The sequence below is a fragment of the Anneissia japonica genome, unplaced genomic scaffold (assembly GCF_011630105.1).
Source record: "Anneissia japonica isolate Jap-2015-1 unplaced genomic scaffold, ASM1163010v1 scaffold288173_len209237_cov177, whole genome shotgun sequence".
Lineage (NCBI taxonomy): Eukaryota > Metazoa > Echinodermata > Crinoidea > Comatulida > Comatulidae > Anneissia > Anneissia japonica.
In genome coordinates this window covers 78,119-101,041 of record NW_022687201.1, presented here as the reverse complement: position 1 = coordinate 101,041, position 22,923 = coordinate 78,119, and the positions used below count along the sequence as shown (strand labels likewise).

General features: G+C 33.0%; 1 protein-coding gene across 3 annotated transcripts in view; it reads left to right on the top strand.

Moving 5' to 3' along the window:
• The first annotated feature begins 4,041 nt into the window (after positions 1–4,041).
• The window catches only part of LOC117118241 (transcriptional activator GLI3-like), a 72,994-nt gene continuing 54,112 nt past the window's right edge, over positions 4,042–22,923 (top strand). For all 3 annotated transcript variants that reach the window (XM_033262783.1, XM_033262775.1, XM_033262766.1), the window contains exons 1-2: positions 4,042–4,198; positions 11,793–12,101. In XM_033262783.1, coding sequence (XP_033118674.1) covers positions 11,807–12,101 — 295 coding nt within the window. In that variant the 5' untranslated portion in view covers positions 4,042–4,198; positions 11,793–11,806. The remainder of the gene's footprint in view (positions 4,199–11,792; positions 12,102–22,923) is intronic.

The window sequence follows — 22,923 nt, the reverse complement described above, 5'->3', positions numbered from 1 at the left end:
ATTTAGTAAAGGCATCAATTTCAAATCTACTAATGCTAGAAGATGTGATGAGATCCGTTGGTTCCTCTTTCTTAAATCTAACGTTAGTGGTTTAAAAAAGAACTTAGTTTTTACGGGTGAATATTTTATATATATATATATATAAAATAGAAGAAGTAGCGCCACCACTTCATGCAGATGCAGTCATGGTAGGAACCATGATAAGAGTAGTATTCAACGGCGGCGGAACGTTTTTGAAAGTGGGGTGGGGGGCATTTCATAAGGTCGAGTATGCGAGCGAAGCGAGCATCTAGGCTGGGGCCAGAGGGCCCCGAAGCTACGGCTATTTTACGAAGTTTGGTGAATTTTATAGGCATCAAGCTACTGTAATATGACATCATATTTGTTGTAATTTAGTGGCCGATCCAGGAATTCGAAATAGAAGGGCCCAGGGAGGGTACTTTCACAGATATAAGATCTATGCTACCTCAGCCCCGCCATGGTTGGGGCTGAGGTAAAAACATTCTAGATGGCCGGAAATTGCACTTCCAGACATAAAATTTGAATATAATTATCGTTATATCTCCATTTTTTATTGAACAATTTAGGGAGGTAGGGGCATGCCGTGGACAAATCCAGAAGGGATCCACTTTGTTATTTCTCTTATTTTGAATTATATCATTTATTATACGACGATAAATGGCTCTAATTTTACTAGGCACCCAGTCAGTCAGATCATCAACATGGTATGTCGGCTTTAACTCTTCTCTGGTCGGAAGGGGTAAAATTTGATTTCCCATTTTGTATTATATCATCGTTAACGTCGATATATGGGATATAGCCTATGGCTGCAATCCCACTCGACCCCCACAATATGACAGCGGTCCTGGATTCAAATTCCAAAGAGATCCAATTTGATTTTCCTCTTATTTCGTATTATATCATCGTTACGTTGTGGAGATGGCTCCAATTCTACTCAGTCGGTCAGAAAACCCACATAGTGATCGGGTTCAAATCCTGAGGGAGTCAAATTTGATTTGTTTAACTTATATAATCGTACGTCGATGATGGGGATATGTTTCGAATCCCACTGAACCCCATCTGTTAGAACTTCCGAACATTATGACGGAGGTCTCGGGTTCAAATCCCAAAGAGATCCAATTTGATTTTCCTCTTATTTCATATTACATCATCGTTACATTGATGGTGTATGGCTCCAATTCTACTGGACCCCATAACTCAGTCGGTCAGAACAATGGTATGTCGGAGAGATCAGGTTCAAATTCAGAAAAGGTCCAATTTGGTTTGTTTGACTAATTTCATATTGCATCATCGTTACGTTGGTGGTGGGGATATGTTTCAAATCCCACTGGAACCCTTCCGAACAGTGACATAAAACAAAATATGTCAAACAAATCAAATTGGACCTCTTTTTGAAAAGCATACACATACAGTATCCTGTCACGCCAGCACGAACCCAGGCTATATATCCCCATTTATGAGGCTTGGACTTTATGATAATCCTCCACGATGTTTGAGATTAGACTTTCCTTTGAAAGGGATCTTCACATCTACTGCCTGAAATTCTTCGGGATCAACCGCTTCTCTAAAAGCGTTCTTTAGTTTTTCAATAACAGGTCGTAATTTCCACACTCTTGAACTGTCATGTGGAAGTTAGGACCAGTGTGACCACTGAGAAAAATCAAAATTCCCAAGACTGAGTTTAAAAATTCCCAAGATTGCTTTCAAAATCCCAAGATCCGCAGAATATTAGTATATATACATACAACTTCATTTAAAAGTCCAATTTTAAAGCCTTTTCAAATAATTTTATTATACTGACTAATCTGTACTGTATGACGAAACAGTGTCTGTTCGAGACCAATAATTCGTTCGTTTTGATTTTCAACTGTTGGGTGGGGGAGGAGGATGGTGGCAATGTCTTGTATGAATTACAATCATAGGGCCTACATAAAATGACTGGGCAATTGAAATGATCTAATAGTTTCATCTACTTTTGTACCGGTAAATTTCAAATATTTTTAGACAAATAAACCAATTTGTTGATGTTTATTTGTCTAAAATATTTGAAATGTGATGAAAATGGCTAAACAATAGCCTTATCAGAAAAAAAAAACAAAAAACTATTAAGCTTCCAATGGGTCTGTTATTTTGAACAACTAAACAGCCCTTATGCATACGCAACTTTCAGCTATGGTGTTATAAGGCCATTAGCAGCCTATTTCTTCACTTCATAGCAAAAATTAAAAATTCCGTATCATTCCAAAAATCTCAGGATTTAATGAAAAGTTAACAAAAAAAAAAAAAAAAAATCCCAACATCCCAAGATTTTATTTTAAAAATCTCAAGATCTTGGGATAACTCCCAAGCTGTGGTCACACTGGTTAGGACTCCAATTTGTGTGGCATATGCCTACAGGTTGGAATTTTACAATCTCGGTAGAGGACCTTTGGGACTAATTTCATGAAATTGTCGACTAGGTCTTCTGCCTCAGATGAGTAGCCTACGTTAAGTTTACCTGTAAACACATTGACACCAAGGTTTTCCTTTTTGTGACCATATTGGTCTTCTTGTTAGAGCCGCCGGGGGAGCTGCTAGCATCCGCAATAATAATTAATAAATTCACATAATAAATAATAGGCCTATTTTTAAAATGTGGATTTGGAAAATACGCGAAGATATTTTAATGTATAGGGCACAAATAGGCCTACTTTTCTCTCTATACGTTATTAAAGAGAGGAATTTGAAATACCCATATGAAATAAAAGCGGAAAATACATGTCAGGTGGACCGAGTCCTCCTACACCTTTGGATTCCTTAGGAGGTCGGCTTTACCCACCAGAAGAACCAGAACAAAGTGATAATCTTTAAAGGATTCAAAACATTTTCAAAAACAGAAGAATGAGCACGACTTTGATATGTTCTTCATCAAAACTTCAAATAAATAATAAATGTTTAAATATTTCAAGTCATGGCCTCTGTACTTTGGCCTCTGGTATATAAGCAGTATGAACGTTGTGGTACAGCAAGTTTGAATATTGAATACAATAAATAACTATAAATATTATAATTTCACTAGCAAAAGCAATTATAAAAATTGTTAACAGGATATATAATTATATCAACATTGTTTCTCGAGTGGAAAGTTGTGTTATATATATGTACTTGGGGGTCATTCAAGTATTATGTAACATTTTTTGGCAAATGTTGACACCCCAACCCCCCGTAACACTCTGTAACACCATTCCAAACCCCCTCTAAATGTTATGTAACCCTAGAACCACCCCCACCCCTTTCGAACATCAACAATTTTAATAAAATCAGTTGAACAACATTAAGTATCAGGATAAATGTCCTCCACTACAAATTTGTCCTACACTACAAATTTGTAGGATGTTTTGTTATTTTTTGATATGGTAGATGTAACTTCATTGTTTATTGATTTCACAAATTCAACACAACTGTGTTACATTACATTGTATTACACTGGTGTAATATGTTTCAATAAAGTAATATCATACAAGTTTTTAAATATATAACATTTAATATTTCTTCTCTTCCCATGAAAATTAATTTTGTTATGTAACACTTCAAGCAACACCCCCACCCCTATGTCACACACTGTAACATTTTCCACTATACCCCCCACTGCGTTACATAATACTTGAATGACTCCTTGGTACAAGCGTGTTTTTTTTTTAGAACATTATTGTAAATGAAATTTAAAATTATATTGCCTCTGCATCTATGATTTTATGTATTACGGTATCTGTTTACAATGAAACTATGAAATATATTATTTGTAAGTATACTACGTTATGTTTTTAAAAGAAGGGCACTTAATTGTTGTTATAATTTTTGTTTTAGTTTTGTTTTGTTTCGTTTTTTTTTTCTTTATGAATGTATTTTATGATAAAATGGTAAATTAAAAAAAAATATTTTGATAATTATCATAACCTGATTTTTGAAACGAGAAAAACTACGGTGAGTTTCGTAGTGAGCCCTCTAAATGTATCTTGTAACCAAATGCAAATTTTGTTTTATGCGAGTTTCGTGAAGTGCAAAATTGATGATGGGAATTAATGGAGAAACTTCTTAAGCTGTTTTAAGATTTTTATTTTTTGACTAGAGGCGTGTATGGAATTACAACGTTCGGAATAATGACTTATTAAATGTATGAACGCATTGAATCGATGAGGTGAGTACAAACAATCTGTTGAATATATTATTGCTGTTGATGTTTTAAACTCAAGTTATAGACTTTGTGAAGTTCATGAGAGTCTAGCTATCCTTGGCCTTCTTGCTTCCTTGTTACTGTGTTGCTGTTAGCTACCCGAAGCTAGCTAGCTGGGATCGGACATGGAATGATGCCAGGCAAAAGGATGTCGCCTGATGCGGGCTTAGCACAGCAATCCACTAGCATCCGAACATTGTGATGTGTTAATTAGTAGGCCTACGTAAACTTTTCGTAGGTACACTAAAAAGATAATCATATGCATAATAATAATGCACTCTCTCTATCTAGGCCTAGGCTAGCCTATATGTAGGCCTAGGCCTAGGTAGGCTAGCCCAAGAAATACACACCGTCATGCATTCTTTTGATTTTGGTTGATGAAAATAATCACACCACCTGTGAAACGACACAGAGCTTGGCTGCTAGCCTACCTAGCATAACCCTCTGTCACAGTGACACAGGCAGTCTCGAGGGCTGATTTTCAGGGTCAATTTAAAGGCAAAGTTTAGCCTAGATTAATAATCCTCAATTAAACTTAACTGGAATTCTCTTGAATTTATTTAATTTAATAAAATGTTAACATCAATAAAAAAAAAAACACACATTTCAGATATATATAGGCCTAGGCCTACATAATTAATAATAAAGTAATAGATTACAACTTAAATGTTTATTTTTTTATTGATGTTTGGCATTAAATTTCAGAAAAATTCCTATCAAATATTAAATTAAAATCTTTAAAATTTTATTTTTTTTATTTATCCATCCATACTAATAATTTTTCCCTTTTTTGGTTATGTGTTCGATTTAAAGTATAAAATGAAATGTAAAATGCAGTCAAAAGCTAAAATTGATTCATAATAATTTGTGAATTATTTTAAGAAGTATGGCAATTATTTATTTTGTCCTCATAGTTTTGGCTATTGTTTTTAACTGAAGAGCAATATGTTTGTAATTAATCTGATGTAAACTGCCAAATAAAATAAATTGTTAATTTCACGTCTGGGGATTTGAAATTATTTTTTTGTGAGGGTATTTACTATTTGCTATTTACTATCCTATATACTAATGGTAAACAGGCTGGTAAATAATTTTTTTTTTTATAAAAGAAGTAAAATGAATATTTGTGATGTATTCCTGCCATATGTTCCAATTTCTTCTTAGGCTTGACATCATTCTTTCAGATAGTCATTATTTTTATTGTCTATGGAAAACTGAATGCTTTTTTTTAAATATAGCAAATAGTAAATTTTTACATGAGGCTCCAAAATTTGATGGGGGTGGGGATGTGCAACTAGCAATTTTATTTGGCCTGATACATAACTGTTCACTAATTACTAATTAATTGACTTTGTAAAGCAGTTGACATGTTCAAAGAGATTTACCTTGTTTCTTATGATTTTCCAATAGGCTCACAAAGCCTACTTTCTATTACTAAAGGGTATTATGGAGACATCACTATTTAAGTGAACTAACTAATACTGTAATAGAGGTTCTAACAACTTCCTTGGAATTATCTTAATAATCTAATAGGCATTTTAAAATGTATCCAGATTCAATTCATTTTAATTAATTTCTCATAAAATAATTTACTTTGGTTTTCATTAATACAAATCTTAATAATTATTAAAACCATGAATTTCTTTGAACAAATTTTAAATATAGTCTCTGATAGTATCCTTTCCTCGCCTCAAGAGAAAGTTTAAAATAAACATAATATTAATAATTTACATTTATATAGCGTACTGTAGTGCCCCTGCTCTTTACATGATTAATAATTTATTTCATATTATAATTTTCTGCCATTACTATTTAAGAATTGATGCCTACAGTAGTAGACTACAGGATTGTACACCTGTTCCAAATTGTAAAGTATTATATTTGCTTGCAGGTTATCGAAGAAACTTTTCACGAAATTTGCTAGTATTTAGTGATGTAGATGTGCTAGATCAAAACTACTGCATAATACATTGTTAGTATAGTATATTGATACGTTGGCCTAGGCTTAATTTTCTGCAAGATTTGTGCGCAAATCTAGGCTGTTCATTTTGAATGCATCTGGACAGATTTCAAGGCTTAAATGTTTGCACAGGGGATCAGGCTGTAGTCTGGCACCTGTTTGAGAAATGTTGTATAGGACTGAGATGTTTATTATTTTCCTTCATATTTTGTTGATAAATTTCAACATTTGTACAGCCCTGCTTCTCAGCCTATGGGTCGCGACCAAAATTTGGGTTGCCAAAAAATTTCTGAGGGTTGTGAGATTGCTTCTGGAAAAAAAAAAAAGAAAGCTTAAATGGTAAAGTACATCTCGAAACATAGTGGAAAATGCTTCTCCATAGCAGTCAGTCCTACAAAGGACACAACAGCTAGAAATTATTGTCTACCCAAAACCTTGAATCAACTGTCAAGGTTGCAATGTCGCCAATCTCTCAAGATAATTAAAATTAGGCAGAAATATACCCCACATTAACAAGACATACCAGTTAATAAACAACAATGTTTAAAATAATTAATTGCTTCTTGGCTTTTTGAGTTCGTTTGAACATACAAGCTTTTTATAAGTTATACAGTATTTGCCCAGTCAGCGCCGCCCAAGTCGACTGTACATTAGTAAAAAATTTGTCAATGTTCTAGACATTTTATAATTATGAGTGTAACAAATATTCTCCACATTAGCAGATCCAATGGGGAGGAACCAGCCGCCACCTTCCCACCATATTATAAAATTGAACATTCAGTACACAATATCAAAATTGTAGTGTACTTTGTTAAATCAATGAAAATCGAAACAGTTTTTCGCCGCTACTTTGTTTTCGAGTTAGCCGAGGTTGATGGCTTGTAGGCCAAAGTAATTAACACGTAACATGACAATATCATTTCGGTATGACAATATATGCCTTGGGTCGCCACAGAATGTGCATTCTGAAAGTGGGTTGCCATCTAAAAAAGGTTGAGAAGCAGGGCCATACAAAACATTGGAGTGAAATTGAATGGTTTGGTGGTTAACATGCTTCCTTACAATTCCAGGGTCCTGGGTTCACCTGTCACGATGACCTAAAGTAATTCTTAAGCCTCATTTAGAGCATTAATTGTGCTTATGTTTCTGGTGAAGGGATTGTCACTTATAAATTTGATTAAGATCGCTGTTTGGCATGTTCTTGGCCTTGGACCTAAAACAACAATAATACAGTAATTATAATAATAATAATAATAATAATAAAGTAAACCTTCAAACAATATTTTATAATAATAATAATAATAATAATAATAATGAAATATAATAATAACGATAATGATACTAATAATAACCAGCGCTACCTTGGACTTAATGGGAATATCTTTTGTGTTATTTTCAACTTAACGTCATATTTTTAATTGTTCTCTAATATCACCATAGTTTAAGTTCCCCTTAAGGTAGTAACATAATAATAATAATAATAATAATAATAATAATAATAATAATAGTAACAATAATAATAGTAACAATACATTATAGGTATATATAGTTAAATTTGTAACAGTCATAACTGTTAATTATTTACTATTTAAAAAAAAAATTAAATGTGAAAAAATAATAAGGACAATAGAAAAAGATTATAAAAACCATGAAAATCAGTTAAAATAATGAGAATGGTTCATAATGCTGAATTCCAAGTTTACAATTTAACTACAGTGTAATTTGAAATATTACAGATGTTTTTTTTCTTAGAATTTGTAAACTTAGAAGAAAAGTACAGATATTGTGTGTTGCTAAGGTAATGCGATTGAGAGGAGAAAAAGAATGTGTACTGTACTGGGTTACCAGTGGGGTGTAGATTCCAAGACCTTGGCATCTGAGTCAACTATAATTCATACAATCGTTTTGAAACAATGCATTTCATTGATGCACTGAGCATACTGACTGAGAGTTGATTATATTACGCTTGGCAACTTTCCTTGTACCCCATGACTGTGACATCAAAGCCTGTTGTGTGACTCGTTGAGTGGTGATTCGTGTTAAGAAGCTGTACCAGGTAGCCTAGAATCGTTTGCGATACATTTACACAAAATGGCAAAAAATGAATAGTTCCTAATTGCTTTATTTAATTTTCATTTTCATCAAGCTTATTTTCATACAGTAGTATTAAGAAAAACAGTACAAGCTTTGGATTTAGATGATAAATAAACTTTTAAAAATCTCAAAACTTCAAAATCATTTTTCATTGAGTAGGTTTTCATTACTGTCAGCAGAAACTTATAGTTTTAACACCTTCCATGTTAGGTAGTCAGAATAGGCTACTTTCCTAACATCATTATTAAAATTGATTTCAAGATTTGTTGAACAAACAATGATAGTAATTGAAGAACTGGTGGGGTAATTAATTTTAAAAAATCATTGTCATTATCAATAGTTGTCCATCATCGTCATCATCATCATCACCACCACCGTCATCATCATCTTCATCATTATTGTCATTATCATCAATTATATAATTATTACTCTAATTATCATCAATGTCATAATCATTGTAGAATTAATGTTTACCATCATTTCTGCATCATCATTATCATGATCATCGTCATCGCCTTATTATCGTTATCTCTCAGTAATCATAATCATCATCTGTAGGTCAAAGCCACATATCCTCAGTATAGCACAAAACATAGGACTGATCTCATGTTGTATTTTGGCAAATTGGTGGTAGTAATCTGAAGCCACATGGTGATTACCTCTGCTGCTAGGCTAGTGTAATCCAAAAAGCCTACAGGTATTCAGGATAAAGCTGCACATTGGGCCTAGAAACCGAAACTTACACTATGGTTCTAGTTCACCCTCGCCATGCAGTGCAAACTTCATCCCTGCTGCTTGTAATTTTCAAAGTTTGTTGTGATGTATCCTCAACCTCATCACATGGTATGCTGTAATATAATAAACATTTTTTACACTGATCCCTCAATTTTCATTTACAGTTGTCCCCATTAAATAATGATTTTCAATATTCCATTAAGTGTTTTGTATTCTGTTAATCCTGGTGGTATTGGAGTTCGAACCCATTTTCTTTTAAGAAACATTATCTTTGTCCATATAATGAATTTGAATAATGTAATATAATTTGAGTTTCTTACTTTATCCATACTGTACAGTACTATAAGCACCAAGCTGTCGTAAAATTAATTGAAAATTAAAATACTATCCTAACAATATCAATATGCATACTGTAGGCCTATTATTTAGTGTTCCTAATTATTTGTGTAGACTCTAATACATTGACTGTAGTACAGTATGCCAATTTCAAAGTTAATTTTTAAACTTTTCTGGTCTGGTTGAATTGCATTTGAAAGCCTGTAATAAATTTATCTTTTATTATTACCACTGAAAATACCTAATTGATCAATTGATATTTCATACTTCTTTTCATTTGATCAATTATATTCGATCACAGAAACTGTGATAATAGTACATATAGTATTTTTTTTTATAAAATTTTGTTTGGTCCTTATTAATACTGTACTGTGTGACTTCTGACCTTTAACCTTTCATGATTTACTTTTAAGAGTATTTGATTTATGGTTTTCAAAAAGTTTTACAATCTATCTTCATTTAAACTTTAACCTTCTTCAATGATGACACATTTGCTATTATCATTGATTGTCCATCAAGTTTTATTTTTTACTTATCTCAAGTTTAGTAGTTTGGGTGGTAAATTATTATAAATTTCTATAAATTATATAAAAAATTATTTTTTGAAAAATAGAGAAAAAAATAAAGGGAAATTGAATTATGATTAACACTTTTTTAAAATTTTTTTTATAAGAATGCGTGGTATAAGAACACTGAGGCTGAATTTCCTTAAAAGTAAGAACAAAATAAGAACAAATTAAGGCTGAGGTAAAATGTTAAATGAGGTTTTTATTTTTTTTCAAATAGATAACCAACAAATATTAACTGTAACTTATTTGCAGTAGGTGTGACTATGTAATAACCGCTATAAAACAGTACAATAATATACTGCTTTACAATAATAAATTTCTATGTTTCAAAAAATATGTCTAAAAATATTAACAAAATAAGAAAATTTTGAGCCTGAAATCAGCAAAAAAATAGGAACACTGAGCTTGGGCAACATTTTACTGGTTCTTATAAAACAAAGTGTATCAAAACCAAACCCTTTTACAAATCTACTGGATCTATTGGTACACTAGGTACAAATAAGGTAAACAAACATGTGTTAGATTAAAATAAACATTTACATAATGACTTAATACAAATATCATCTTGAATAGGAATGTAGTTACAGTATGTATTTATTACAGCTTATTAATAACATAAAACATTAGTTCTAATTCACAAAATCTCTATTGTTTTCCACAGTTTTTATATATTTATCTTGATTATAATCGTAATTCCTGCTACCTATCATTTTCCCCATCCTCTCTTCCTTGTGTTGTCTTTATTCTCTAGGGTCCTTTGCTCTCTTTCTCCCTCTCTTCCTTTTTCAAGTAAAATATGAAATGTTAAACTCAAAGTACCATATGGTTATATGTAGTCCGGGGGATGCCACTCAAACTAGATCTGGGCAACCATGTGTGTGAACATGCTTCAAAAAACGGGCCTTAAACACATTTTGCGCATAGAGAAAGACTACCCATTTTCACATAATATTTATTAAAATCTTACCCAAAGTAAGTACTGGGAATGAACCAACTCGAGTAGGAGGAAGGGGAAAAACTGCTGAATTGTGCACCTGGTCGTGCAGTACGTCAGGTGGTTCATTCATCACACTATGTGTGAGATACCCTGTGAAACACGCATTTGCTGACGCAATACTGGTTTGATTCCAGTCTGCACTGCGTCAGCCGGGGTCGGCAGATGCTGTCTGACACAGGCAACGCGGACTCTAAACTTGTACTAATGTTCTTAATGTGATACCATATTTATCAATTTTATCATTCTTTCAGACCCTAAAAAACATATGTTAAGTGCCTGTTTAGGAAAAAATAACCCTTTTTACGTGATTTTGGTCACACACACTTGCCCCCAAAAACTTTATTGTTAGAAAAAACAAAATTTGAATTTGAATTAAAATATCAAAAGCGCCTTCCTTTCTGGGATTGTGAAAAGCGCTGCTACTGTACTAAAATTAGTAAATTTTTACTTATTAATAATGTCATTCCAATCAGTCGTCATTGTTTCATTTAGTGAGGATACTTTGTTAGGTTTCTTCTGGTATTTTAATTAACATTTCTTTAAATTCTGTTCTGCTAATTAATGAAGCACTAAAGCACTTCATGTGTACAAGTTGGCAATGACAATGGAGTAGAGAGACAGTGTCTGTAATGTAAGCGTAGATCGGCGTAACAATCCTAATCGCATATATCATAACAAGATAGATATCCCCCTGTCTCTTATACACATCTGGCCTAGCCTATCTAGATTGACACAGTACGGGTGAGCAAAATATAGATGTGTATAAGAGACAGCTATATAGTCAAAGAAATTTAACCTTTACAGGTATATTAATATGTCTGTGAGATTGATATTACCAATACTGTTTTTTTTTCTATCTTTTCATAGTTTTTTTCTCCATCATGAGTGGCCCACAGTCCGACGATGGAGGGCATTGTAGTCGTAGCATCCCACCGATTCGAGTCCAAAGTGACACGCCTTGTCCACCATCAAATGCTAATACTCCAGTTCCAACTACCTTGCACGAGGGCAAGGAGACAAAGACAAATGGCAACAGCAACGGGCCAGTGCAGTTGCCCGCATTAATGACATACGGGTCAGTTGCCAGCAACGGGCAACTGACAGACACCGCTAGTCAACATGGCTTGAAGAAAGAGCAATCAGTCGGCAACTCAGACTGTGCTGTTGAAATTAAAGGTATGCTCAAATTTTATTTAACAATTATAATATGCCATCATATAAGGACATTTTGGTCAAATGTACAATACATACTCTACATGTTCAATTGAGAAGAATTTCCATTTGACTGCTTTTGTGAAATAGTTTGTTGAGAATGGGCAAACACAAACTAAAGTGCATGATGTGGACAATAATGAACAGTATCCAAGTATCCAAGTATCCAAAACAACATGATCTATTGGTCAGGGACAAATAATATTAATTATTTAATTTTAGTTTATAATAAGTAAACAACAATTGTAGGCTATTTGATTTTCAATATCATAAAACTCAACTGCCGCAACTCAAGACAACCTTGGTTTTGTTAGCGTGTATTGCGGTAAGTACCTGTATTAGTTTTGTCTGAATGCAGGTAGAGTATTAGGCATTATTTAACCTAGAATGTTCAATCAAATTTGACCATTGTTATAACAAATTTGTGTCATTTTCATGGCTTATTTATTAAAATTTTGGGTATAAAATGTCAGTTTTAAGTCCCTTCTAATAAATTTTGAAAGGTTTCAAACAATCTGCTTAAAGAACATAAACATCTAAATTTTTTATTATTCATGATGATTGTTGAAATGGACAATTTTAAGATATTTTGAACAATCCGTATGGATGCTAGAAAAAAGGGAAATATATTCAGAATATTCGTTGCATGCAAAAGTTGTTTTACATCCCTAGAAAGTATTCAAGTGACTAAAAATTTTGCCAGGTCAGCGTGCAATTATTGAACCCAATTAAACATGCACAAATAAACTACCACATGGCTGGCAAAAAAAATGATTTCTAATACCGATGATTCTAGTCAGTTAATAATTTTAATGATAATTATGATTCAATTATTCAACATAAATGTGCCCACAAATAGATTATTATAATCATTGAAACTTATATCTTGAAGAGTAATGTAAAGTCATCCAGTTAACATTTGTAAATTAAAATTAAAGATAATTAAACAAATTCATTGGTTTTCAGTTAGCAAAACGATTTGGTCTTAATTTGCATTAGGCCAAATAAAATTAATCCTTAGTTTCACATCCCCGCACGCACCAATTTTTGGAGCCGCATAGATTTTTTTACTATTTGCTATTTTTCCATATATAACAAAAATGATTGTTTTTCCGTGAAAATATGAAATTTCTCGAAGTTTCTATGAATTAAAAACAGCATTTCTATGAATTTACAAACAGCGGCTGGATTGATAAGACTAGTAAAAGTACAGCCGTTGCGACGGTATTTCTATTGATTTACAAACAGCATTTCTATGAATTTACAAACAGCGCCTGGATTGATGAGACTACTCTGATCGTCGTCTCGCCACTCGCGCTGTACACACATGGTTTGGGGTTTTTTCGTTGATTTGATTTGACAGGTCTCTTGTTTTGTTTTTTGTGACGCGAGGATGGCAGACAATGGAGGAATAAGCTTCTTTTTCTTTCAAATGTACGACAACTATAATCGTCAAATTAACGATATGGTGGTTTAAGCGTGTGGGCCAAGGATGTCTACATGTACCAACATTGACAACAACAAGGCATCGACTTTTCATCATGAAAGATACCAGGTGAGTCAACCGTCTGGCGATCATCCGTCCGTACTACTGTGTAGGCCAGGCCTCACTCGGGCCTAGCCTATCTAGATTGACACAGTACGGGTGAGCAAAATATTATTAAATTTAGTACCGTCGCGGATTCGGCTAAGCAAAACAGAATTATTATGGTGTGGTAGATCAGTGTACATATATCCAGAAGTTTGGACCCTGCCGTACCCCTAGGCCTATTCTAATTTCTACATCTCTAGTTAAACACACTAGTCTATGTCTATGACTCAAGTAGTGTTTCATCAGGCTAACAAGTACATACAGTAGCCAAGATGTACAGACCTGCTGTACAAGCTAGTTTGAGGATGATGATTGATGTGATATACCATTAACACACTACTGTACTTGGCCTACTGAGCTGCTACTACTACTGTACTACTAACTACATTGTAGTGCTGTGTTGAAGGTTATAATTATTATTGTACAGTATAATATTCAAATAATAATATTGTATAATATTATTTGAACATAAAATCTTAACAATTTGTTAATTTTTTTTCCAGGTAGACGAAGGAAAGGAAGCACCACCACCTCCTATCAAGAATGATGGTGTATCAATGTCATGCCAATTTCTGCAGTTCGGCACCCTTGTCTCCATCAGTTTTTATTCACTGCAACTTTTGTACTAAGTATCTTAATAAGTATTATACTATTATAAATAAAAAAGTGTCTAGCATTCTCAAAATAATTTTTATTGAACATACAAATGTTTTGGGGTATCACCCTTCATCAGGTATAGGTATATACATATTTTATTTTTTAATTATTGTGTATCTTTTGTATAGAATATTCATTGTAACACTTATAGATATGTTGTCGATGCCTTCCATGTCAATTGCAGTAGTTCATAGTACTTCTCTTGTACATCCTGGTACTGGTATACTTAAAAAAAACACCTTAAGATTCACTCTTAATTATCACACCTTGATTAATATTATTGTTTTAATCAATAACTGTATTTTATGAAATATTTTTGGTTTAAATCCTTTAAAAACAATAATTGAAATGTTTATGAAAATAAAAGTGTTACAATACAATGTAGAGTGGTTGTTTTTACTTCAAATATTGAATGCCGTGTTTTACATACCACCATTTTCTTTCATCGAAAAAATAGCAAATAATAAGGCCCCTCATCAAAAAAAAATTTCAAATTCCGGACGTGAAACTAATAATAAATTTTATTTGGCCTTACTAAATAATTTTTCAATTCAACCATGTTATTATTTATTTATTCATTTGCAATCATTGCCACAAAAGTAGTATACCAACTTTTCGCTAGAAGGGCATGTGACTCCGAGATTGCTTATTACTGTTTACTCATGTTTAGACCATCAGTTCGTTGATGGACGAATTAATAAAACGAATGGAGAAAATAGTTACCTGAAACTAGAAATAAAGCTGTAGTATACTGTACCATGTAAATTGTAATATGAGATAGAATTTTAACTGTCATTCTAATAAAGAGGCAATTAGACTTATTAGAGTACACAATGAACACCATTGTTGTTATAAGAGGTAGAGTAGGCCAGCATACTGCACTGGGACTGTACACTGACCTCAAACACCTGTTTGAATTGGGAAGCTTAGCAACTCTGTAGGCCTACATTTGAATCTACCAAGATTTGAATTGAATGATTAGCATTATACTATGTGTACAGTATACAGTAGGTAAGAATAATAAAGAAAGATTAAAAACTTGGTGAGCAAGATAGCCCTACTTAAAGAACTATACTGCCACTCCCACCCACCCCCAAGAAAACAAAGGGAAAAAAAACACACTCTATGCCATATATTATTGTTGAATAAACTTGATGTTCTTCCGGATTGAGAAGCGATGAGGAAGTACATTAACGTTTGGTTACAAACCAAAGGAGAATACCATAATCAAATTCACCTGCGTAGATCGGCGTAACACAATCCTAATCGCATATATCATAACAAGATAGATATCCCCTCATTTAGATTGTATCACAAGTTTACAGACACTGTGGTTCACTACTCAGTATACAGTAGGAAGGGGCAAAGTACAGGATATCTGCTGTCATATTGCTATGTCTATCATCACAAGTAATTGTTCAATCTCGGGTGGTTTTATTGATTTTGAAGATAATGTAAACTTTCAATTACATCCTGTCAGAAATATATAGATTTGGTATTAAGTATTAAACATATAATTAAAATGATTAAATTAGTATTTACTACAACAATTTAGACTTGTATTTTTTTATGTCATCAAAACTAAATAATTGAAATAAATAATGCTTTTCATTGATCATGTTTCTCTCTCTCTCTCTCTTCAAAACCGCCACATTCTTTAAACCAAGTTTGTCACCCTTATGACCAGGGCTGGAAAAAGTGCACGATCGGCAGTCGGAGGCATCATGAATGGCCTGGAGGAATTTTTGGGGGAAAATATTCAAAAAATAAACTGTTGTGCTATGTCGTGTACACATAGAATTTGGTGATGGAGGCGTTTTTATCGAGACAAATTTCATGATCAGGCACAAAAATTTTTTCCAGGCCTACATGCGACTTTACTTTACTGACTTTAGACAACTGGCCGGTGATTAAATGTTTGTCGCAACATGTGCTCAGAAGCAATTGAACAATCCTAATGTTTATTAGAATCCATTCCATATCTTGTAAAAAATCCCATGATTTACTGACGATGTAAACAAAATCCCAAGATCAGAAGGTGTTGTGAAAAATTCCAAGAACTTTAGAAACTTGACAAGTTTGAGGTTTTGTCTTGAGGCTAGGTAGTTTATCTACCTGTCTCTTCATGATCATTTTAGTACAGACAATGTCTCCACCTCAATGGTGAGTCATTGATTTGTGTACCTTATTAATTTTCTGCATAGAGACCTAATGGAATACTGTATTTTATTTTACACTCTTAATTTTTACAACCTTAACATTTTTTGTTTCGGTTTTTGTCTTATTGATTTACAAATGAATATCACGTTTTTCTTCATGACACCCAATTTAATAATTAAAAATATTATCTAAAAGAAATAAAAATTTTATTGGAAATATTTAAGAATAAAGGAAATTCAAGAAAAATTTAAATTTAAATCAAGCATTGTCATTTGATAAGAGTGTTTAATATCAGTAATGCCAATAAATAAAAGGTATTATTTTTATATGGTAAGGATGTTGGTAATAGATTAAACAAATTATTTAATAGTTTTATTTTATTGAACAATATAAATTCAAGGGGAAAAACCACATTTGATATTAAATGCACTGGTTGTAGACCTTCTAAAATCTATACATCAAGTTAAAAATTTATATGATTGACAAGTTTAATTGATAAATTTATTGTTGATCGATGCCCTTGGGGTGTGTTTTCAGTTTATATAACCCTCAGGAAAATATAATATTGAAATTATTATTCATAGCAATTACAACAACAATGCACATTACCTATAAATCATCTGACCTTAATTAAAACTGGTTTTTCAGATAATGTCATAAATTGTGGATACGTGTTTTTAGTAATATTTTTATGTTATTAGACTTGTTATGTTAGTTGGGAGACGTCCTCGTTATTATCCATTTATTGTGTTTTCAAAGTGGCTGAGATTGAATTTCAATATTCTCATTAATCATGATAAAAAATTATGAGAATAGATATTGTTAGTCATATGAAGAAATTAATATAGATGGGGGAGTAACATGTAGGCCAAGTGTTACTGTATGTAGAGAAGAGGAAGATAAAATAGCATTTTGAGAATCTTTCAAATCATACACATCATCAGCACATCTTCATTACCATCATCAACACTTTCATCATCATTCCCGGTCATTGTCGTTGCTGCGATATAACTGGACATTATAATCAGACATCATCATCATTGTTGTCGTCATTATCATTACCATGATCTTTATCATCGTTTCATCACCATTATCAATATCATCATCATTATTATGATTGTTATCATTGTCATCCACTTATATCATCATGACAGCATCAAAACTATCTCTATCATTACCAGTATTCATCAATTTTAATTAGCAACATTCTCGGCATTATCATTATTGTCATCATTATCAGCAACATTGTTAGCATTCGTAATTATCGTCGTCTTCATAATCAACTATTTTACAAATCAATACAAAAAGCTTGAGATTCTAAGAAAGTGCCATAAAATGTTTGAGACAATTCAACATTTCAAATTGCAGATTTCGTTAGTAATACAATTATTATAGTATTCAAACAAGTCATTATACCTACATTTAAAATATTAATATTAATAGTTACATAACACTTAGCTAAAGGAAAGACCACTATTTGGTAGCGATTTTGTTTTATTTTTGGTTAGCTTAATATTAACGATTATGCTTTCTTCTTTGGAATCTCTTTGTCCGATGTATTGATCCAGTTTTCTCTCTGCAGGAAGCCAACCAAACGGTCGTCATAACAACATCAATGCAAGATTTTTGTGAACTGTGGTGTGATATGGTTACTGTAGCACTCTCTAATTTCCCAGCATTCTTTGCATATCACCGCAATTAATTAATAATAAAAAAATTAACATTTATATAACACCGATGTCAGCCAGAACAATGGTGCTGATGATGCCAAGTGCAAATAACCAAATTAAGGGAAAAAAAAAGTATACTTGTTTAGCGTCACACCCTCAGAAATTTTCAGGGGGGGGGGGGGCGGATTTTTTTTTTTTTTTTTTTGCTGACTTAAGCCTAGCATAGGGCTAGGTTCTACTGTGTAGGCTTCTTAGGCCTAGAATTTAAAAAAATGCATTTGTGCCAAGCCAAATCTTTGACGCAAAACAAGTATTTTTTTTTTTTTTGGCCTAACAAGCTGATATACATGCAATATTTCATAAACGTTAGTACCTGAATTTGTAAATATTTGTCAACATTTGTATTATTCATTTTAAGGTCCACTACATAATTTGGACCTAAAGCAATCATTTTTATTTCAAATCTCCAAGCACATCTTATTTCTGCATTATTGACAGGGATCCATACTTACCCCTGGGGTGGGGGATTGCTCCTGACCCTCTGATGGTGTCATCACTGGCCTTGGAACACTGGCTCTATTGCCATTTTAAGGCCAAGTACATAATTTGGATCAAAGCATTGTTTTTATTTTCAGCACATCTTATTGCTACATGATGGACAGGATGCATGCTTGTCCCTGGGGTGGAGGATTACTGCTCCTGACCTTCTGCTTTTGTCATCACTGCCCCTGGAACATGTTCCAGGGCAGCAGGAAAGTTTTTTTGTGGTATGCCAGAAAATAAATTTGTTGTCACACTGGGGGATTCATCGGTAATCAGCTATTCATTATAAAAATTGACCATGTTTGTTTTGGTGTTAGGTTTAAATATTATAATGACCAATAATGATCATTTAAAATAATTATTCAATTATTGAATAGTAAGAGCAAGATTTTTTACATCTTTGTATAGTCTACACTTACACCTTTGTATAGTCTACACAGTAGGTGGTTTGAGGAATTTTCCTTTTTATTCCTATAAGCATTAGGAATGTCATTCTGCAAGGAAAATATGTAATGGGGATGGGGTTAATAATGTTATTTTTGTAATTATTGTTGTACTGTGACACTGACCTTGTTCTTTGACCTTTTCTTCCAAAAAAGTGTCTTTCTGTAATTATAAATATAAAGTACTATTCCACTAAATTTTATGATGGTCCATTCATTAGTTTTTGTGTAATCTTACTAACAGACAGCCTGACAGGTAGAGAGCATTGAATACCTAACCTCCTTGGCAGATGTAGTAATAATATTGTAAATAATGGTAATAATACCAATAACTTATCTACTGTAGGAGTCATCGATGGGATGTATGCCACTTGGACTGGGAAGTGCACTTGCGATGTTATCACGATTTTGGTTGAGAATGACTACTGTACTTCACAACCTTTAATTTAAAAAATGGGATAAATGTAACTGAACTGAGTATATCTTACTAACCTACTAGAGAGCAGCTTAGCTCAGTTGGCTAATCTGGTGGTATCCACTGTGTTTGCGCTGGACCGTGAAGATCTCTAGGTCCCCGGTTCAATTCTCATCGCTGCCTCTCCTTGTTTTTCAGCTGGAAGGCTGAAATACAAGTTACAATAGTGCACCGTCTTTCGGATGAGACGTTTAAGCCGTTGGTCCCATGTGCATTCATGGCCCATGTGCACATTAAGTACGTAGTACAATCTTCGGAAAAGAGTAGGAGATTGTCTCCCGGGGTGCTGTCCAATCACCACCAGAAGGACCCCACTGGAAATAAGTCTTCTTCCAGACTTTCGTGGGCTATCCTTGGTGTTTACACCGAATAAACCCAATCCAATCCAACTCAGCTCTAAAATTATATATGTCATGTAAACAAGTTCATGCTAAAGTGCAGTAGAATACTGTAGTGATTTTTTTCTCCCATCCAATGTTCTGTCTCGTTTGTCCCATAATACTTTTCTGATGTTTTCCACAATTAACCTTCAAATTCAAGTAATCTGTCTGGTGAATATCAGTTAATTTAAAATGATAGAGAATCAGGCCATTGTGAAACAGTGGAGGTACTATTGAGAAGATCACTTGAAAAAGCTCCGCGCACGCAGTGCTATGCAAATGAGCCAAGCAGTACGTGAAGATTGTTTACGCAATGCCTTTAAAGTCCTATGTTACCAAATGCTCAGCAGCCTTAATTTGTCAAAAAATTGAACATAGCGAAATGGAGAGCACCTTCTTTTCTCAATGCACACTACTTACAGTACTAGCGCTGTGCAATCGTTTATCTTTCAAGAAATACCAAACATATTAATATTTTCTGCAAAAAAAGAGTTTCAAATTTAATGAAACATTTGCATGAGCTTTAAAAATATGGTATATTTCAACTTGAATTTCCATAAATTGGATAAAACTCAATAAGTCTACTTAACGAGGGTTTACTGTTTGAAAATTCAAGTCAATCCAAAGTCAGAGTAATTTTCGGTTTTACGCTGACTTAGCTTTATAGTCAAACCAGTCGACCTTTAGACAAAATTATAATGAACACAGAAGTAATTGTAACAGAATTATTTTGCGGAATCTGTTCCTAAAATATCCACATAATAACATACTAAAAGTCCAAAAAAAAAAATTAATCAAGGGAACATTGTTAATTTTAAAGATATTTAATGAGTTAAAATCAAACAGTTTTTTGCACAATTGCTGTGTTGAAGCGTATAAAAGCATGTTGTTGCCAAGTTGTTGCTAATGAGTAGATGTTAATAAGATATATGCCAGCGCCCAATCCAAAGGCAGGAACACATTGGTTTGTCCCATCAAAGGCATCTGTTGCTGAGTGGATCCCCTCAATAATACCTCCATGGTGAAACCAAGAATTTTGGAAGGATCTTTGGTGTTTTGATCTTATCACTTGTAAGCTTGTGTTTAGACAAGTAGATGTTACTGCAAGTGTTTCTGACAGGTGATTTTTGTAAGTCATACCAACCCTAGCTGACCTAAGTTAGACTTGTGTCTACTATTTTATTATAATCACAACCAGATGTTCCTGGCCGAACAGTCTCTCGGGATCCGGCACCAATAATGAACAGAATTTTATTCCTCTTCAATTCCTGTTTCCAAAGGATAAACAATTTTGAAGAACATAAGTGCTTCGCCCTAAAAATATATTTGCAGAACTTATATAAGTGATGAATCTTCAATATGGAAAGTTGATATCCAAAATACCTCTCCAGTTCCCTGTACATTAAGTAGATTCAAACTTTTTTTTTTATTTAGCCAAGCACTGTATACTCAAAGTCCTGACTGATTAACAGTAATGGAATCTCAATTCATTCATTTCCATTTATTCTCATTTGCATATTATAAAATTTAAAAAATTAATTTTTGTCACATAAAACTAAAAAAAAAAAACCAAATAAAAATATGCCTAAATACATTATCTTGTCACTCTTATACGACATATTTGTCATTCAGTGTCTGAATGGCTGCTGGATAAAAGATTTTTTCAATATCTTTTAGTACAGGCAGTGATGAACTGGATCTTGGAACATTTTATCCGTATTTAGAAGAACCATTCTTTCATTTGCCTTGTTTTTTCCCTGCGGACCTCAATGAAAACATTTAAAAAAATGATTTATAATAATAATATTATTATTAAAAGCATTTATCTTGCGCCATATACATTGCATATACTGTAGTAAAACCAAATCCCTAAAAGATTAAAATGTTAAAAGATGTTTTATATAACATATGACATAGCATAAGAAATAAATTTAAAAATTCAGTTTATATGCATCTTTTCATTTATTTTGATTTGTTTATAGAACTGGGAATTCCAGGCGCTTCAAAACTAACTGTCTTTTGCGCTATCAAAATGTTTATTATTATTATTATTATTGCTGCGAAGCAGCCAATTCATATTCTTGACAGCAATTTGACCTCTGAAAGGTCATTGTTTGTCAAAAAACCTGCGCCTAAGACAACTGAGAAGCGGAGTTTCCTTCTTTCGTTCTGCCGGGTAAAATCAATTACTTTAGGCGACGTTTGTAGAATAACCTACTCGTACCAACGTCCGCATGTCGCGACGCTGGAGTACTATTCAGCGTTTTTACTATATTTCTAGGTTTCCTATTTCTACGTTTAATCGGCTCATGTCTCAGCCACAATATTATCAAATCAGTGACTCAACTTTCAATAGTGCACAACTAAAAAAAAAGTCTGTTTTCTCTGATTTACACACTTTTTAATTTTTGCTAGGCAAAAGGTCTCTCCAAAAATTATGAATGGTATTATTTATGTGTCTGTTATTTGACAAGGAAAATATTTTCTTGTAATTTTCAGTTGAAAGCTAATAATTTAATATGCAAAGTTTCCAATTATGATATTAGGTTTTATTTTTAATAATAATTTTTACAGCTCAGTATTTAAGGAAACAAATTTGTTTCTTGTCTTTGTTTGATGACAAGTAAAATGACATCTGAATCTGGTATGTTCACACCTACATACTACTATTTGTTGATAAGTTTATCAGTAGGATAAACAAGTTGTTGGTTTAGGGGCTTTCTTAGAAAGTCACTCTAGGCACATACCGGTTAACTGTAATAAGTCTTTTTTTGTAAAATGGGTATAAAATCAATGCTTTTTTTGTATATTTTTATTCTTTATATCAACATTGAAATTCATCTACCAGTAGGTTGTTGGTCTTAGCC